Here is a 17806-nt window from a genome sequence, read left to right as displayed (position 1 = left end):
TTCAGGTTTGGTAGTTTGGCTGTTCTTCTTTCATGCCAGTAGTAAAGGCATGCGTCCCCAGTACGTTTTACCTTGTGTGTCACTGTGTTTAATTACCAAGTGTTTTTAATCTAACTGAAAAAAACCTAACATCCTATTTTTGCTTTCCATCTAGGGCGGTGTAAATACCAGCATAAGGCATGGTGGTATTTATGTGAAAGCAATTATTCCTAAGGGAGCAGCTGAAGCAGATGGCAGAATAGAAAAAGGTAGGATTTCAGGTCTTTCAGTTGCGACTATTAATGTGAAAAAAAGGCAGAAAACTGTGTTGGACTTCACAGTACACTGTGACCCAGAAGCTAGGAACTTGATTTGCTTTCCGTTGTACCTTTTTCACTGAGAGGAAGAGCTGGTTTTTTCCAAGCATTTGGAGTTTTCACTTTACATATTGCCTTGACAGCTAATTCTACAAGCGATTAAAAAAAATAAAAAAGTGTAGAACAGCTGCAGAACCAAAAGGAAATTGCTTTGAGACTATGGAAGGAGAAAATAGGAGATAGGCTGCAGGATTTTACTTCATTTTTTTCCTAATGTAGCCTGTCTTAGTGGAGAATATTTCTCTGCTCAGTGATGGAGAGATAGGGCTTTGGATTATTTGTGGCCTTCTTGCTTGGCATGCTGGGCAGTTCCATAGAGAAAACTGCTGTAATTGTAACAGCTTTTCTTGTTTGTAAGCCAGGCCACATTCTCCACTGATGTGATAATTCCCAATGTAGTCTATGATTTTGTTTTTAATAAGCAGTCCGAGCTTTGTGGCGGGCTATCATTCTGATGGTTAACACTAGCTTTGACACAGGGTCATTCCATAGAATTATTTAGATTGGAAAAGATCTTCAAGATCATTGAGTCCAGTTGTGTAGTTTAGTTGCAAAATTCTCTTCTTAAAAGAGTGTACAGGGGAGGGAGAACTTTCTTCAATAACTATCCTTGTTAGCCGAGACTTGAAGGTTTCTGTGCATCGTATGTGTTTTATAGATAATGTTCTGCCTACCTTTTCTCAAATTATAATTCCATCATTTGTAGGTGACCGTGTGCTCTCTGTCAATGGAATTAGTTTGGAAGGTGCTACCCATAAGCAAGCTGTTGAAACACTGAGAAACACTGGGCAGGTAAGCAGCTACTGATTCTCCTCCTACATGTGGTAAGCCACATCTTCATGAGTGAAAACAGACAAAGAAACCTGAAGACTGGAATTCTCCCCACTATCCTGGCTGCTTTAGGTGTGCTTGCTTAGGCTCCCTCACTTACTGAGTCTTAAGTCTCGTTGCCCACCATAATGAAATTCTGGTTGTATGTGTGGATGAGAGGTCTGCATGGAATGAAATTCTGGTTCTGTATGTGGGTGAGAGGTCTGCCTGGAATTGGTTTCTCCTTGTCCCCGGGCTTCACAGAGAGGAAGCCTTGGTGCACGGGTTGTAGCTGTGTTGGCAAGTATCTTGCAAGTCCATTACTGTATTTTGGAGGTTGTCACAGCTCTTAAAATAAAGAACAAATGGAGGATGCATGGGGAGGGAGGTGTCTGTAAAGTTTGCTGCTGTAAAAATTAGGACACTGACAAGTTAGGAAAAATATATGTACTCTAGGCTATGCTATCTCAATAACCATTGCCAGTTAACTGGAGAATATTCCATCTCTTTAGGTGGTGCATCTGCTTCTGGAAAAAGGTCAGCTTTCTGTGGCCAAGGTTCATGCTCCTGTAACTCCACAGTGCACGCCTCCAGATCAGGTTGGGCAATATGAGCCACAGGAGAAAGCAGCAACAAAAACTACAAATGACAAAGATTACAGCTTTGTCACTGCAGGTCAGGTCATGTAGGAAGATTGTCAGAACTTTCAAATCATCCTTTAGCTTTTATAATATTTTTCTTCAAGAATCCTGTAGAATAGAAAGATAGAAGAAAGATGGTAGGAATCTATACCGAATTCCTGTGTGTAAGGCAGTCAGTCTCTTGCTTTGTGCTGTTGTGTTTGTTGTTAAGATATCCTTTCACATCTTGGTAACTTTGTTTAGTAACTGTAAATAACTGTTTTTTCTCTTGGTGTTCCTGGTTATGACCCAATTTCAGCAGGCCAGGGCTGTAGCTAGATTGGAGTAAAAGCAGTGCTGGTATCTCTATAACTGCTAAGGCATGCAAAGGAGATTTAAAATACTCATATCTAAAAGAGAGCTTCTGTAGGTCCTGCTGTTCCTGTCAAGGTAAGAGAAGACATGAAGAACTGGATAAAGAGAAAAGAAGGTTTTGTGTAGCTGACTAGAAGTTGGCGCATTTCAGCTTCTCTTGCTGGAGACCTGTGAAAGTGGAGGGAAGCCTACCCAGATGGGGAAACCACTGCAGATACCTTTGGGTCTTCCTGAATGGGATTTATCCTGTCTGCCAGGAACTGCATTTGCTGCTCTCACTAGTGTCTGATCAATGGCCCGAATGGTTGTGTCACTCTGCTTTAACAGTCTCCTTAATGGGCTTCCTGGAGAACAGTATTTTGGAGACAGCATGGATTTCTGTATAGTGTGGGTGTTGGCATACTTGAGAGGATCAGCTTTGTCCTCTTTAACTTGAAAGGGTCTTTTAGATAATGTTCACTAAAGTGGAAGAACACTGTCGTGAAGAGAGTGTGCATTATCATGCCTGGAGTAAGAGGGCTAGCAACTTTTTGTTTCACTGCCAGCATGCTCTAGGAAATAATAAGTTAATGTTTCTTTTGCAGAGAACACATTTGAGGTAAAGCTGCTGAAGAATAGCTCAGGCCTTGGGTTCAGTTTCTGCCGTGAAGATAACCTTACCCCAGAGCAACTGGGCTCAACTATTGTGAGAGTGAAAAAGCTCTTCCCTGGGCAGCCTGCTGCAGAAAGTGGGCAGATAGAAGTTGGAGATGTCATTCTGAAAGTGAATGGGGCATCACTAAAGGGTTTATCCCAGCAGGTTTGTGTCTTAGTAGTGAAACTCATGTTAGGGTATTTCTGCAAGTCTTGGGGGTCTGCATCTAATAATGAATCCCACTGTGGCCATAGGAAGTCATCTCTGCTCTGAGGGGAACATCTCCAGAAGTCTCTCTTTTCCTTTGTCGGCCACCATCTGGTGTACTACCAGACATCGATCCTTCTTTGTTGGTAAGGTTTATGGCATGTGATTATTTTTTTTTTCAATTGCTCTTTGAAGGTTCCTTTATTTGATCTGATAGGTGGGTTAGTTAAATGCAAGATGCAGATGGAAAGGTGCTCTTATAAACCTGGTTCTTATAGTAAATCCCTCAGAACTATGCTACGGATTTCCTGGAAATAGGAAAAGAATGCAGAGCTTTAATAACTGCCCCCTCCATTTTGTGAATTAAGATATTGGACATTGGCTTAATGGCTTCCTTCTAGCCCTGTGGTTTGACGTTGATTTCAACTAGAATGTGGATATTTTTGCAATACATATGAAGAATATTCTGTGTACTACAGAATGGTCTGGTGCATGTAAAACCAGGGAAGAAGCTGCCATATTTACTTACTGGAAATCAGAGGTTTCACAAAGAGTATTTTCAAAATGCTCCAATAAGTAAATTGAAAATCAGAAGGCTATTTTGGGATATTTGGGAGAAATGGAAATGCATTTCAGCAAAAGAGAATGTGGAGGGTTTTATGATCCAGCTTGTGGTTAAAATAACATTCAGATCCTACAAGAATGAAGTCTAACCACGAACAGTCAGGTGCAAGTAGAAAATTTTATTTGAAGGACAGCAATATGAAGTGATCTGGTAAAGATTTGGAAAGTCTGTTGAGAGAAAGAGAGAGAAGAGAGAGAGAGGGAAGAATATTTCCTCTCAAGGATCTTGCTGTGTCCAGATGATCCTTCCTCTTGGGCCAGTCCTAGGTGGCCACAAATGACCACATGGGCATTCCTTATAAACCTTATATAAAGGTTCCCATTGCTCCCCTGGCAGAGTTAGACTTTGGGACTGTTGCTTTTCTCACCCCATTGTAAGGAGCAAAGCTGTTGTCTGGACTGGCCCTCACCCAGCCCAGACTTGGCTGAACAGTCTCCAGTCAGAATACATTACATAGTTTTTGTTGTCTGTGATCTACCTTTCTGCTTGAAAGCTTCCCTATTTCCCTCCTGTGTAAGTTTGACTTTAGTTACACTCCCTCAGCAGTGTTTTCTGGTTGGAAGGTAATTCCATGGTAATTTCCTAGATAACTGCTGGATGTAGCTTAAAGGCATCTGTCAGTAGTTTCTCCAGGGCTGATGCCAAGAGTATGCTTGTTTTCATTAGATTAATTTGCAGCTTGTTAGCAGTAGATGTTTCAAAGTTTTGTATTCCTTAGTCTCAGCCAAGTTGCACTGAACTTGATGAAACTGTGCTATGATAGATACATTTACACAGTTGAGGCAACACCTAAAGGGACAGAACCACTGAATAATTGCTTTTAGTAATTTTATGCAGTCTGTGCAACTTTATACTTAGTCATCAAAAATGGAGTTTGATGAATTAGATATCCTTGCTCTTTGTAGACTCCCATCCATTCGCCCCAACAAGTATTTCCAGATGTGAGCAGAGAAGTTTCCCATCCATCAAATGGAGAACAAGGTGACAGCTCCGATGAAAATGAAACTGCTGATCTGGGCAAGAAGAAGCTGAGCTCTCCTTGTAGACAAGACAGCTACACTGACAGCAGCAGGAGTGGTGATGAGGAAGTGATAGACTTGCCAGCACAGATAGGCCTTGGCTGGAGTTCTGTGCTATACCAGCCTTCAGCTGAAGCTGTGACACAGGCACATAGTCAGTATGAGAGACATGGTGGTCAGGAGGAGGCTGGTCCCACCATCTTGCATTCTGCTCAAGAGACTCCTACCAAGTCAAAACTTGAGGACAGGTATGCTGTTTTTAATGATCCTTATAATGTTGCAGAAAGTGTTTACAATAATATTTTATTGGACCTACTCAGAGAAACACTTATATTGCTTTGAGTTTTAGATCTGCATAGTCATTATTGGTCCATATATTTGTTTATGGGTGATAGCAATGCTGTACAAGCTAATCCTTGTCTTTTGCTTTGTTATCTGTAGTAATCTGCCATTGGATTTGCCATTGACCCCAACCTGTAGAACTGCTCCTGATGTTACCACATCTGCTTTAATAAATGCTTGTCATGCTACTCCTGCTTCTAAGCTGACTCCAAACCTGGAAGGAATGGATTCGCTATTCAGTCAGTTGGGAAAAAGTGCTGAAGAATATGAGCCAGTAATTTACTATTTCTGTCTTTTAGTATCCTAAATGTACCTGTTGCTGCTGCTAGCTAGAAATTGTTTTAGCCATGGCACTAGTGACTAGGTGGAAACTAGTGACTAGATGGAAACTAGCCTTGGTAATGTACAAATGGTATAGTTATAGGTTACACTTGCCCTAATCTGGGCATAATTTTCCTTATAAATGGCCCACATACATGTGCCATGTGTCATCAGTGAAGTGCAGCTGCTCATACAAATGTCTGCAGGCATTTCTGTTTGAGTTCTTGAGTTATATGTGTGTATATATATACCAGGAATATATATTTCCCTATATACATATATGTATATATTTCCCATGTGTATATATATTACCCTCTGTGTATACAGAGGCACCACACCTACATAGGTAGATGTATATATGTCTGGGTTTGTTATTTCAAGCTGGAAAACTTGGCATTAAATATTTAGGTACCTCTAAACCACATACCTCAGACTAATCTTATATGGCAGATATCTTGCTTCTGTTCTGTTAGTTTTCTGAGCGGCTGTTCAGAGATCAGAGTATAAATTGGGGTAGCATGGACATCAGGAGACCCTGCTCTTTTCTGCATTTAGATCTATGAATCCCAAAACTTTCTGCTCTGCTGCAAAGTGCAGCATATTTTTGAGACTCTTGTTGGGTGTCAAGAAGCTACCTCAGGAGTATGTTGTGTATTAAAAGGGACTTCTTCCATACTCTCACATAATCAATTCACAGATTGAAAAAAAAAAGAAAATTGAGCTTTGATATGTCTCAATTGCAAGGGTCTTTCAGGTCACAAAGCTATCTAGTCCATTCTCCATTTTGAAAAGAAACAAACTGTCCTTTCCTTAATAAGATATTTTTTTCTCAAACCTTTTTAGTACTCTGAGTTTGTATGTGAATGAAGCAGAGCTGTATCTTCCAGATCAAAATTCAAGCCAATTAAAAGACAAAAATGTCCAAGTGTTCAGTTACAAAATAGTGATGGTATTGTATGTCATTGGAGGATAATGTAAATCTATTTTTTTTTTCAATCGAATGATCCCTGATGTGTTGTCTTACTTGAAGAACACTGAGCCTTTTTTATATATGCTTAGAGTAAAATCAAGTGTTGGTTTTGGCATGTTCATTCACAGTTTTGTTTAGATCATGGGCTTTTGGCCCAAGGTTAGCTCCATGCAAAACAAGGATCTGTCTGAATTCATTGGAGGTGCTTAATTGAAGCAGCTCAGCTGGGCCTGCTGAAACATATGTTGGTTCTGTCCAGGGTTGTGTTTCATTTATACCATAGGTAAATCAGTTGTCTGTTTCTGTCTTAACTTTAGTTAAATATGATATGCAAATTGCTTCTGTTTGTGTTATAAAAGTTATTTTCTTGCCCTAGGAAGTAGAGCTCCAAGTCACTATGACAAAGTCTGAAAAGGGCAGTCTTGGTTTTACAGTGACCAAAGGTAATGATAACATTGGCTGCTACATTCATGACATTGTTCAGGATCCTGCCAAAAGTGATGGGAGACTACAACCTGGAGACCGACTGATAAAAGTGAGAGAATAGTGTTTTCAGACACACGGATTGCATTAAAAGGACAACTTTTGACTTAAAAAAAATATAAGCTAACTCTCTTGTAAGCCAAACTAAATGTGGTTAAGGAACAAAGGCATGCACCTTCTGAGAGGCATACTTTGATAGCACTTAGACAAAAGAAGTACAAGTATGAAAACATGTGAAAAGATTGCTGAAGGGAGTTATGATTTGCCCCACAGCTAGGCATGGATGCAGCCACTGTTCATGTTGGCAAAAAAATGGTTTAGAGAGAAAAAATAAGTTACTGAATAATAAGTTACTTTGACCACAAGGTGGATCATAATACCCTCCACTGACTAAAATAAGAAAGTTGCTCAAATTTGTGGAGAAGTTGCTGGTCATATGTATCTATGGCTAGCATATTATTAAGAAATAAATTTTGAGGTATTTGCTGTAGAAGAGTTTACCAGGTACATATCATGTTGTACGCATGTTCATCATAGACTCATAAAATAGTATAGGTTCGGAGGCAGTGAGCAGGGACATATTTAGCTATCTCAGGTTGCTCAGGGCCTCATTCAACCTGACCTTGAATGTTTCATGGGATGGGGTATCTACCACCCACCCCTCTGGGCAATCATAGCATTTCACCAGCCTTCTTGTGTAAAAAGAAAAATTTCTTATATCTAGTCTGAATCTCCCCTCTTTTAGTTTAAAACTGTCACCCTTGTCATATCACAGCAGGCCCTACTAAAACGTTTATCCCCATATTTCTTAGAGGTCCCTTTTAAGTATTGAAAGGCTCCAGTAAGTTCTCCTTGGAGCCTTCTCTTCTCCAGGCTGAACAATACCAACTCTCAGCCTTTCCTCATAGGAGTTGTTCCATGCCTTTGATAATTTTTGTAGCCCTCCAACAGGTGCATGACCTACTCCAACAGGTGCATGTCCTTCTTTTGTTAAGGGCTCCAGAACTGGACACAGTACTCCAGGGGGGTCTCACCAGAGCAGAGGGGCAGAATTACCTTCCTCAACCTGCTGGCCACTGTGCTTCTCATGCAGCCCAGGATACAGCTGGATTTCTGGGCTTCAAGCACACATTGCCTGCTCATGTCCAACTTTTCATCCACCAGCACCCCAAAATCCTTCCCTCCAGAACCACTCTCAACCCCATTATCCCCTAATGTGTATTGATACCAGGGGTTCCCCCACCCAAGGTGTAGGACCTTGCTCTTGGCATTATTCACGTGGGCCCACCTCTTGAGCTTGTCCAGGTCCCTCTTGATGGCATTTCATCCTTTACAGTATTAATTTCTGATCAACTGAAAACTTGAATTTAGGTGTACAGGTGAAGTGTGTGACATGAAGTATGTTTGTGAGGCATTGCTAAGTCAGGACACACTGAATTATGGCTGAATGCTATTAAACCTTAGTAGAGTTAGGAAAATGCAGGTCAAACTGGAGTAGGTTGTGAGTCAGACTTTCAGGTCTTGGCCTATGCAGTTCTAGCATTGCAATTTTAAAATAATAACAGTAAATTATTATACCTCTTCAGATTGTTAATTTTTTCAGCATTTGGCTTGTAAACTTGATTCTTCACTTGCAAAAATTCTGTTACCCAAGAAGACAGAATACAGATGTAAGGACTGCAACTGTTCTTAAACATCTGTTGTTTTGTACTTGAATGACAAACATCAGCAGTAGGAACAATAATAAATGTTCCTGTAGTAATGCTGTTTTACTTGGAACGTAACAGAGACATCTCTGTTGCTTTTATTTTTACAGGTTAATGATATTGATGTCACTAACATGAGTCACACTGATGCAGTAAACTTTCTCCGCACTGCCCCGAAGACTGTCAGGTTGGTGCTAGGACGTGTTTTGGAGTTACCAAAGATGCCAGTGTCACCTCATTTACTGCCTGATATTACACTAACGTGCCATAAGGAGGAGCTAGGTAAGACAAGTATACTTTTTGTTCTAAAGCCACTTCCTCTCCTTTAGTTACAAAAAAAGAACTTGATTTTTCTTTTTTCCCTATTTTCCCTCCAAAGGTTTGTTGTTATCAGGAGGTCATGACAGCCTTTACCAAGTTGTGTATATTGGTGACATTCTCCCCAAATCGGTTGCTGCCAGAGAGGGGAGTCTCAATGCACTAGATGTTATCCATTACATTAATGGAGTCAGCACACAGGGAATGACTCTGAAAGAAGCCAAAAGAATGCTGGAAACATGTCTTCCCAAAGTGGTGCTCAAAGCAACCAGGTATGTTTTGGAAGCAAATGTAGGGAATTACCAGTGCTTAATCTCACTTTTAAAATATTTTAGATATTCCAAAACTATTGCAATAGAAAACACAATTAGTAGTTGTCATGATAGTACATATTTAGATTAATACCTGCTTATTGCCTTGATGTATTTATTTTTTTATTTAAAACTTCTATAAACATTTCTTTTCATAGAGATGGTCATGTGGTACTTCCAAAATCCAAAAACCCCGATAGCTCAAATCTGTGGCCAGTGAAAGCTAATGGTAAGATTTGCTTGCTTTCTTATTGCAAGTGAAATGCATATATTTATAAAAGTGAAGGAACTTATATAGGCCTTAAAATATCATCCTAGTCAGTGCCTGGACTAGAGCTCCACTTTCTAAGATCAGCTCCAGCACGTACTTGCTTAATCTTTTAAAAGCAGTACAAAAAGATACTCAACAGTAGTTTCCTTTTGATTTAATTTCTCTTGTAGTTTAGAAGTTCTCTCTAATATCAAGCCAAAGTTTGTCACGGAGTTAAGAAAGTTTAATCAGTTGATTATCATCATCATTATAGTTGTTGTTGATGATGATGTTTAATCTGACCAGGTCTAAAAATATCAGTTTGTTATATTGGAGAAGTCTTCAGGTCTCCCATTCATCTTCTTTTTTTTCAAAATCAAAGGAGCCCAAATTAATTTTACTGCTCCCTTTCAATTTGTTTGCATCTCAGAGGTTTTTTTTCTCAAGCCTGGTGCTTCTGGTCATACGCGTGGCATCAAGTGAGGCTCACCAGTGCTAAGCAAACAGGCAGAATTATTTCCAGGATTGTGTAGATGGCAATCCTGTTAATATATCCCAAATGAGATTAACTTCCTTTTACTAAATAGTTCCTTGTTTGCCCAGTTAGACTCCGAATCCTTTCCCACATACATTTGCTTCTCTGCAAAGCAACTGCTTATGCAGTTATCTACTATATTAAGCATTTTTTTTTTTTTGAAATGTAAGACTTTGCATTTGTCTTGATTAATCACAGTCATGTATTTCATGCTTCTTTTTAATGTATTTAGATCATTATATTGGTCTTGCCTTGTGAAATTATTGTAACTCTTACAGTTCATTGTTGCTCATGTAGTTTCCAAGTATGCTACATTTTATTTCAAAAAGCTTACTGAAGATAGTAATTAGGAGCAAGCACTGTAACCACATTTTGGAAGACCCAACTTAAAACTCACTTCCTGTAGATGACTTGTCATGCAGAGGTTCATGGAAAGATATGAGGTTACTCTTAGCTGTGTTACTTCAGCTACAACTTTCTTCATTTATAATAGTGTAATAAATATGAAAATCCAGAATTTCACTAGTAACTAGGTTTATAAAACCTACTGGTTCCACTTTGTCTTTCTTATTTGTTATACAAGTAGTGGGATGTCTAGTATAGGTGGTGGTCCCTGATACCAACGTTATCACTCCCTTCATTACCAAGAAAGTAAAAGTACATTTGAACAAAAAAGTGACAGATGATTGCACGGGTGTATTTGTACATTTTAAGGGAAAGGAAATGATGCCTCATTTCCCAAAAGTGTGTGTCCACTATATGTTGTTAAGCTTCTTATCAACATTTCTCTTTGTTTAGAGATAGATTAACATTCATGCTGCCTGATCCCATGGAACACAACATTCGTGAAGTCATTATATAGTCCAAAGTTTAACAGTTCCCAGTTATTACACAGGCAGAAATGTTATCTTTTTTCCTAACGTAATACAAAATACCTTGTTACTTTTATGAAAATAATTGTTGGGAACTAATTTAACTTCTGTGAAGAAGTTGCTGTGAAGTTGTTGGTTTTTCCCATTTTTGTTTAGGCTGTTGCTGTGGTGATCCCTGTGACAAAACAGAAAAGACAGCTGATGATAATGGCTCCAAGGTAAATACTCCTCTGTTGTGACTTTGATCATTAGCCAGAGAAACGGATCTATTTTGCACACATTTTTAATATAAATAAATTAATAAAACAATCTGTTAATGGAAGTATGCAAGCACACTATTGTCAGTTAATGTGCATAACCTCTGATCATGATAAATACGCTAGTTTTTTTAATTTCTCTTTCTTTGGGACTGCTATCTCAAAAGACTTACAGTCTTATGAGAAGAATGCAAGGCAATGATACAGAAAAGTCCATTCTATTGAATTTCTGCTTGCATGCTACATGTACTGGATGGTTTTCTTTCTTTTCATTCTCCCCTTTGTTTTTTCTGAGAAATGATGTGTTGTGGGACCAAAAGTATTGAAGTCTGCAGTTGCTTTATAGAGGTTATAATAATGTTATAGCCTACTATGTGTTCTCTTATAGTAGTTGAATGTTCATCTTCATGAGTGCTTTTTTTCTTGGTTGCTTTAAGATTTTATTTGCTCTTTTGACATGCAACTTTTAACACACCTAAAATCTGCCCACCTATCACTCAGCTGTCTAAGACAATAGTACAGTGTGAATAAGGTTTTTTCTTTGTTGCTGAGTAGTGAACTCTCAGGGTTGCTTGCTGCTTCAACAAACTGCCAAACTCTTAAAGAGTTATTTTGTACTGTTCTTCACTTTCTTAGATAAATGGCAGTAACATCCTACAGCCTTCTCAGGCAAATACAGAAGACAATATCCATCACACAAAAGGGCTGATGAATCTCTCAGAATCTGGACATAAACCTTCCCTTGGCTTTACCAACCAGTTGTCAGATTTTTCTAACAGTAACAATTCAGGTAAGAGGAGGTGAGATGGGGTCTCTTATTCAGTCTTCAGTGTGCAACTAGAAGAAAATTAAGATGTTGTTGACTAGACTGAAATAATGTAATGTTTGACTGGCAATCAGTTTTAGATCATCTCTGAGTTCTGAGCTCTACTTTAGAAGGATTAGTGGATGTTGGCAGTAGATTGTTGGAAACTGGATTATGTCTTAGAGACAAATAAAAGAAAGCCATGTTAACAGCTAGAAATAATATCTTCCCCTTTAACTTTTTTCTCTCAAAACATCTTGTTATTGAGAAAACTTGTCATTTTATACTGTTTCTCTTTAGAAACAGAGGTTCAACGTGATGAATATTACGATGAGGATGATCACAATGAAGTTGTCCAGTATCTGCTGGATGTTGTAGATGAGGAAGCCCAGAACCTCCTAAATTGCAATAATGCAACTTCAGAGGCTCAGAGTCTTCTTCATCTCAAGAAGGCTGCATCAGAAGATTACCTGCCAGGTAACATGAGCCATTAAAATAAAGCATATCCTTAACAGCAAAATGGCTTCTTGAGAGGAAGTGCCAAGTAAGCAATTGTCTTGTCAGAAGGGAGAATTGACATAGACTTGATGTGTGAACTTAAAATTTCCTTAGTGGAACACAGAAAATGGTTGCTGATTCCAGAACTTCAATTTATTAAGTCAACTTCCAGTTTGATACATCTAGATTCTTCTTTAGGTAAACTGGCAAAATGAATCCCACTCAAATTGTCTGGAGTGGAATTCATGCTGTTTAGGTGTCTGGTTCTGCTGCTATAGTTATGTTGAAATGCTGAAGCTTTTCAAAATTTCACTGACTGCAGATTGCACAACTTGAAAATGTGTTGAGATCTCAAACCCAAGCAATATGCCAACCTGCTTTGTCTCTTTTAGAAAACGTTTTTTTCCAGTACCTGCTTCTGTCTGTACACCGTTCTTCTCCTTCATTCCATCTTCTCAAATCCAGTTGTTGCTAACTGAAATTTAGAATGGAGTTGGATTTGTAGTTTCTTTCTGGTGTCGCACCATGTATGTATGCTTCAAAAGTTTAAGCAAGATGCTTGCTACTGCTGTAGCGTTGTCACAGACAAGCGTCTTTTTCTAGAATTCAACGTATACTTTCCAAAATGATAATTATTTCAGCTCTTTTGCTGCTCCTCAAGTTTGTTGTGTTATTGTCATTGGGCATTATGTTAGAAAACAGGGAACAGTCCTCATGATATCCATGAGAAATACCATTGGAGCTCCTCTACTTCCAACTTCTTGTAGCTAGGATCTGGCCTTTGCAACTGCAGATGAATTGAATCAATACGATACAGCATCAGGGAGCTTCTGTAGCACACAGATACAAGTCAAGACTTTATCCAATATATCTTAATTAGGTCTTGTTAATATAAAGAGCAGTAAGAACCCTGGTTTAGACCTACTGCTGGTCGAAATGCAGTGGAATTGCAGAAACACTCCTGATGTGGTAGTCTGACTAACACTAGCCTGTCCATTCATTATGCTGTGGTCTGAAGTCTGATTATCCTATACAGTAAGACCTCATTTTCAGCACACTGCTTTCCCCTGAAGGTGTCAACCACACCACAGAGCTTGGTATCATCAGCAAGCCTGATGCAGTTTATCCCACTGTCCATGGCTCCACAAAGATATTAAACAGCATGCTGTTTGCTGATGATACCAAGATGTGAGGAATACATCAGAGGTTACATCAGAGCTGACACATCAGAGGTTAGGGATGGGATCCCATCCAGAGGGACCTTTACGTGCTGGAGAGGTGGGCCCATACCAGCCTCATGAAGGTCAACATGGCCAAGTGCAAGGTCCTGCAACCTCAGGCACAAATCCAGGCTGGGGGAAGAATAGAGAGAGAGCAGCCCTGAGGAGAAGAACTTGGGGGTGGTAGTCAATGAGAAACTCAATGTGAGCCACCAGTGTGTGCTCACAGCCCAGAAGGCCAAAGCATCCTGGTCTGTATCAGAAGAAGCATGGCCAGCAGGGTGAGGGAGGGGATTCTGCCCCTCTGCTCTCCTGTTGTGAGACCCCATCTGGAGTACTGCCTACAGCTTTGTAGCCCCCAACACAGGAAAGATACAGACCTGTTGGTCGAGAGAAGGGCCACAAAGATGATCAAAGTGCTGGAGCACCTCTGCTACAAAGACAGGCTGAGAGAGTTGGAGCTGTTCAGCCTGGAGAAGAGAAGGCTCCAGGCAGACCTTAGAGCACCTTACAGTCCATGAAGGGGGCTACAGGAAAGCTGGGAAGGGGCTGTTCTCCAGAGAGGGTAGTGACAGGCAATGTTTTTAAAATGAAAGAGGGGAGATGGAGGTTAGATATCAAAAAGAAATTCTTCACCATGAGGTACTAAGATACTGGAATAGCTTGTCCAGGAAGGTTTTTGATGCCTCTTCCCTGGAAGTGCTTAAGGCCAGGTTGGATGGGAATGGGGACTTGAGCAACCTGGTCTATGGGAGGTGTCCCTGCCCAAATAGGGGGGTTGGATGTTGATGATCTTTAAGGAGCCTTCTAACCATTCTATGATTCCACAATGCTGGTAGCAAAGGGACTTAAAAGACATTTCTTGGTTATTATGGTGCCTGTGTTCCCTGTGTAGTGCCAGACAGGTGTAACAGGATTCACATCTGTGAGGGGGGTGTCTCCTTGGCATCTTTTGGTATGTTCATGCTGTACATTTTGATTTTTCTGTTCCCATAGAGATGAATGGAAAGCTAACAGAAGATAAGTCTGAAGACACAGACTGTGATGGATCATCTTTACCTGAAGATTTTTCACAGGTGGGATGGAAAAAAGCTGACAGACATTCACAGAATTACGATGTCAGGGGTTGGAAGGGGCATCTGGAGATCATCTAGTTCAGCACCCCTGCCAGAGTTTGTTTACCTAGAGTAGATGGCACAGGATGGCATCCAGGAGGCTTTTGAATATCTCCAGAGATATAGACTCCACCACCTCTCTGGGCAGCCTGCTCCAGTGCTTCATTACTCTTACAGTAAAGATGTTCCTCCCTATGTTTCAATTCCCCTTTATGACCACCACCCCTTGTCCTGTCACTGGACCTCACTGAAGAGTCTGGTCCCCTCCTCCTGACACCCACCCTTTAGATATCTGTAGCTATTTGTGAGATGTCTGTAGGCATGACAATAGCGCTTCTCCTGGCTGAACAGACCCAGCTTCCTCAGCCTTTCCTCATATGGTAGGTGCTCCGGTCCCCTGATCATCTTGGTGGCTCTGGGCTGGACTGTCTCCAGTAGTTCCTTCTCCTTCATAAACTGAAGAGCCCAGGACTGGAAGCACTACTCCAGATGGGGCCTCACCAGGGCAGAGTAGAGGGGGAGGAGAACCTCCCTTGCCATGCTTGCCACACTCTTCTTTTTGCACCCCAGGATGCCATTGGCCTTCTTGGCCACAAGGGCACAATGATGGCTCGTGGTCATCCTGCTGTCCACCAGGACTCACAGATCTTTTTCCACAGAGCTGCTTTCTAGCAGGTCAGCTTCTAACCTGTACTGGTGCATGAGGTTGTTCCTCCCTAGGTACAATGTCCTACACTCAACTTTGTTGAACCTCGTGCAGTTTCTCCCTGCCCAATTCTCCAGCCTGTCCAGGTCACCCTGGATGACAGCACAGCCCTCTGGTGTGTCAGACACTCCTCTCAGGTTTATATCATCAGCAAACTTGCTGAGGGTACACCCTGTCCCTTCATCCAGGTCACTGATGAATGCCTGAGTCCTGGGGAACACCAGTTGTTACTGATCTCCAGCTAGACTGAAAGCCACTGGTGACAGCCCTGAGTATTATCTTTGAGCTAGTTTTCAATACACCCCACTGTCTGTTCATCTAACCCACACTTCTTAAGCCTGCCTATGATGGTGCTGTGGGAGATGGTGTTGAAGCTTTGTTGAAGCCAAGGTAGACAACATCCACTGCTGTCCCCTCATATATCCATCCAGTCATGCCTTGGTAGAAGGCTATCGTTTCAGCCAGACATGACTTCCCCTTGGTGAATCCATGTTGATTACTTCTGAAAACTTACTTTTCCTCCAGAAAAGTTCTGAGATGATGCCCAGAACGAGCTGCTCCCTTATCTTTCCAGGGATGGAGGTGAGGCTGACTGGCCTGTAGTTTTCTGGCCTGTAGATCTTCCTTCTTGCCCTTTTTGAAGACTGGCGTGACATTGGCTTTCCTACAGTCCTCAGGGACACCTGAGGGCTGGTCTGAGGAGTAAAGACTGAAGCAAAGTCATTCAGTAACTCCACATTCTTTGCATCCTCTTTCACCATGGCACCTGCCTCATTCAGCAATGGGCCCACATTTTCTCCAGCTTTCCTTTTGCCTCCAGTATATTTGAAGAGACCCTTCCTGCTGACCTTGATGTCCCTTGCCAGGTCCTCTGCAAGGAGGCCTTGGCTTTTCTCATTTCATCCCTTCATTGCCCTGGCAGCATTTCTGCAATCTTCCCAAGTGCTCAGTCCCTTCTTACACATACTGTAAACTTTCTTCTTCCACTTGAGTTTTTTCAGAAGCTCCCTGCTCAGCCATGCAAGTCTTCTGTTACCCTTGCCTGATTTCTTGCTCTTATGGATACAACAGTCCTGAGCTTGGAAGGCATTTGTCTCCTGATTTTACTTTCTGATGCTCTTGCAATTTATTATCTCCTTACTGGCACAGAACTTGTGAAATACATCTTTATCAGTAGTAGCTGTAAATGGTGTGCAAACATATTTTTGAAACAGTGTATGATTATTCTGTCATGACTTAACTGTGGGAGAGGACAAGCCATACAGCTAGATTACGCTGTTTCCCATATGAAGCCAAAAGCTTTTTTGCAACAGTGCAACTTTTTTGCAACAACAATAATAATAAACTACCTTGTTAATGTTATTTCAGGCATTTAATCTAAAAGATTTCCTTTATTCCTGCTCAAAGAATGGAAGCAGTCACAATGCATGCTATGCAGACTTAACTGTACAAAATGTAATTTTGAGATTTCTTTCCCTCATTTTGCTAGGATATGTTCATTAACTTGATAACTTCTATATGTGTTTTCATCATTGCATGTCCAGTTTTACATCAGTCACTAGATGCCCAGGTTTTGTCTCATACTTCAGAGCATCAGAGCTCCATCCATCCAGCATATCTTGTCTCCTGCAGCTTTCTGTCCTGTTAGTGGAGCTGGGAGTCAAATCAGCAATCTTGCTCTGCATCAGTGTGATATAGGAGATCTACAAAGAAAATTCTGAGTGTGGCAGTGGATATTTGCAAACTGGCCTAATAAGTTAAAACTGTTTTGTAGAGTTTTTCTTGCAAGGAGGATTGAAACGCCAACTTCTCTGCAGAGTCTTCATCATCCCTTGACGAAGGTGTATATAGGAGTGCCAGTTCCGTTCTTATATAGGAATGGTTGGTTGACAGGAGGCAGTGGTTTTCACTATCAAACTTAAGCCATAAAGAGTTATTAAGTATTAGAAAGAAGAAAAATCAACTGGAGAAAATGTAGATACCTCTACTGCTGCTGTGCGTCAGGAATTATTTTAAGGTAGCTTTTTGGCCTTGTTACAGTAGAGTCTCTTTCCAAGTGCTCAGTGGTTTGTCCTCTTATTTTTTGGTTAATGAGATGCCTAAAAGAGGAAAGTCTGTCACTACTTGCTGTTTTGAACTTAGTACCCTCAGAAATAGTCTATGTAGCTGTTAATTGTTTAAAATTCACAGCTGTGAATTTTAGTTGTAGAACTATGGCCTGTAACATGTTTTGAAATATTTCTTTCACTAGGCAACACATATAAATGGTTGTGAAGACTGTTGTGAAGTAAAAGCTGCACCAGAAAGGTAAGTTTTCTTTTCTACTGTTGCTTGAAAACCAATCTGTGAACTCCAAAATTCTAAAGAGAGCTTAGTTATAATGAGGAAGGAGGTGGAAAGAAACAAATAAACCTCACACCATCCCCAAACCGAACTAAACCCAATAAAATA

At 40.6% G+C, this 17806-nt stretch overlaps 1 protein-coding gene across 1 annotated transcript in view; it reads left to right on the top strand.

Annotated features, from left to right (window-relative positions):
• The window catches only part of PTPN13 (protein tyrosine phosphatase non-receptor type 13), a 133191-nt gene that overhangs the window by 108888 nt on the left and 6497 nt on the right, over positions 1–17806 (top strand). Inside the window, exons 27-42 of the mRNA XM_030450537.1 lie at positions 155–248; positions 1063–1148; positions 1679–1841; positions 2746–2960; positions 3050–3148; positions 4533–4894; positions 5088–5262; positions 6656–6814; positions 8579–8750; positions 8848–9058; positions 9256–9326; positions 10911–10972; positions 11648–11801; positions 12117–12293; positions 14531–14610; positions 17607–17662. Coding sequence (XP_030306397.1) covers positions 155–248; positions 1063–1148; positions 1679–1841; positions 2746–2960; positions 3050–3148; positions 4533–4894; positions 5088–5262; positions 6656–6814; positions 8579–8750; positions 8848–9058; positions 9256–9326; positions 10911–10972; positions 11648–11801; positions 12117–12293; positions 14531–14610; positions 17607–17662 — 2336 coding nt within the window. The remainder of the gene's footprint in view (positions 1–154; positions 249–1062; positions 1149–1678; positions 1842–2745; positions 2961–3049; positions 3149–4532; positions 4895–5087; positions 5263–6655; positions 6815–8578; positions 8751–8847; positions 9059–9255; positions 9327–10910; positions 10973–11647; positions 11802–12116; positions 12294–14530; positions 14611–17606; positions 17663–17806) is intronic.

This window comes from Calypte anna, chromosome 4B, assembly GCF_003957555.1.
Source record: "Calypte anna isolate BGI_N300 chromosome 4B, bCalAnn1_v1.p, whole genome shotgun sequence".
Classification (NCBI taxonomy): Eukaryota; Metazoa; Chordata; class Aves; order Apodiformes; family Trochilidae; genus Calypte; species Calypte anna.
Note: the sequence above shows the minus strand (reverse complement) of the source record. Positions and strands in the feature narration are given on the sequence as shown.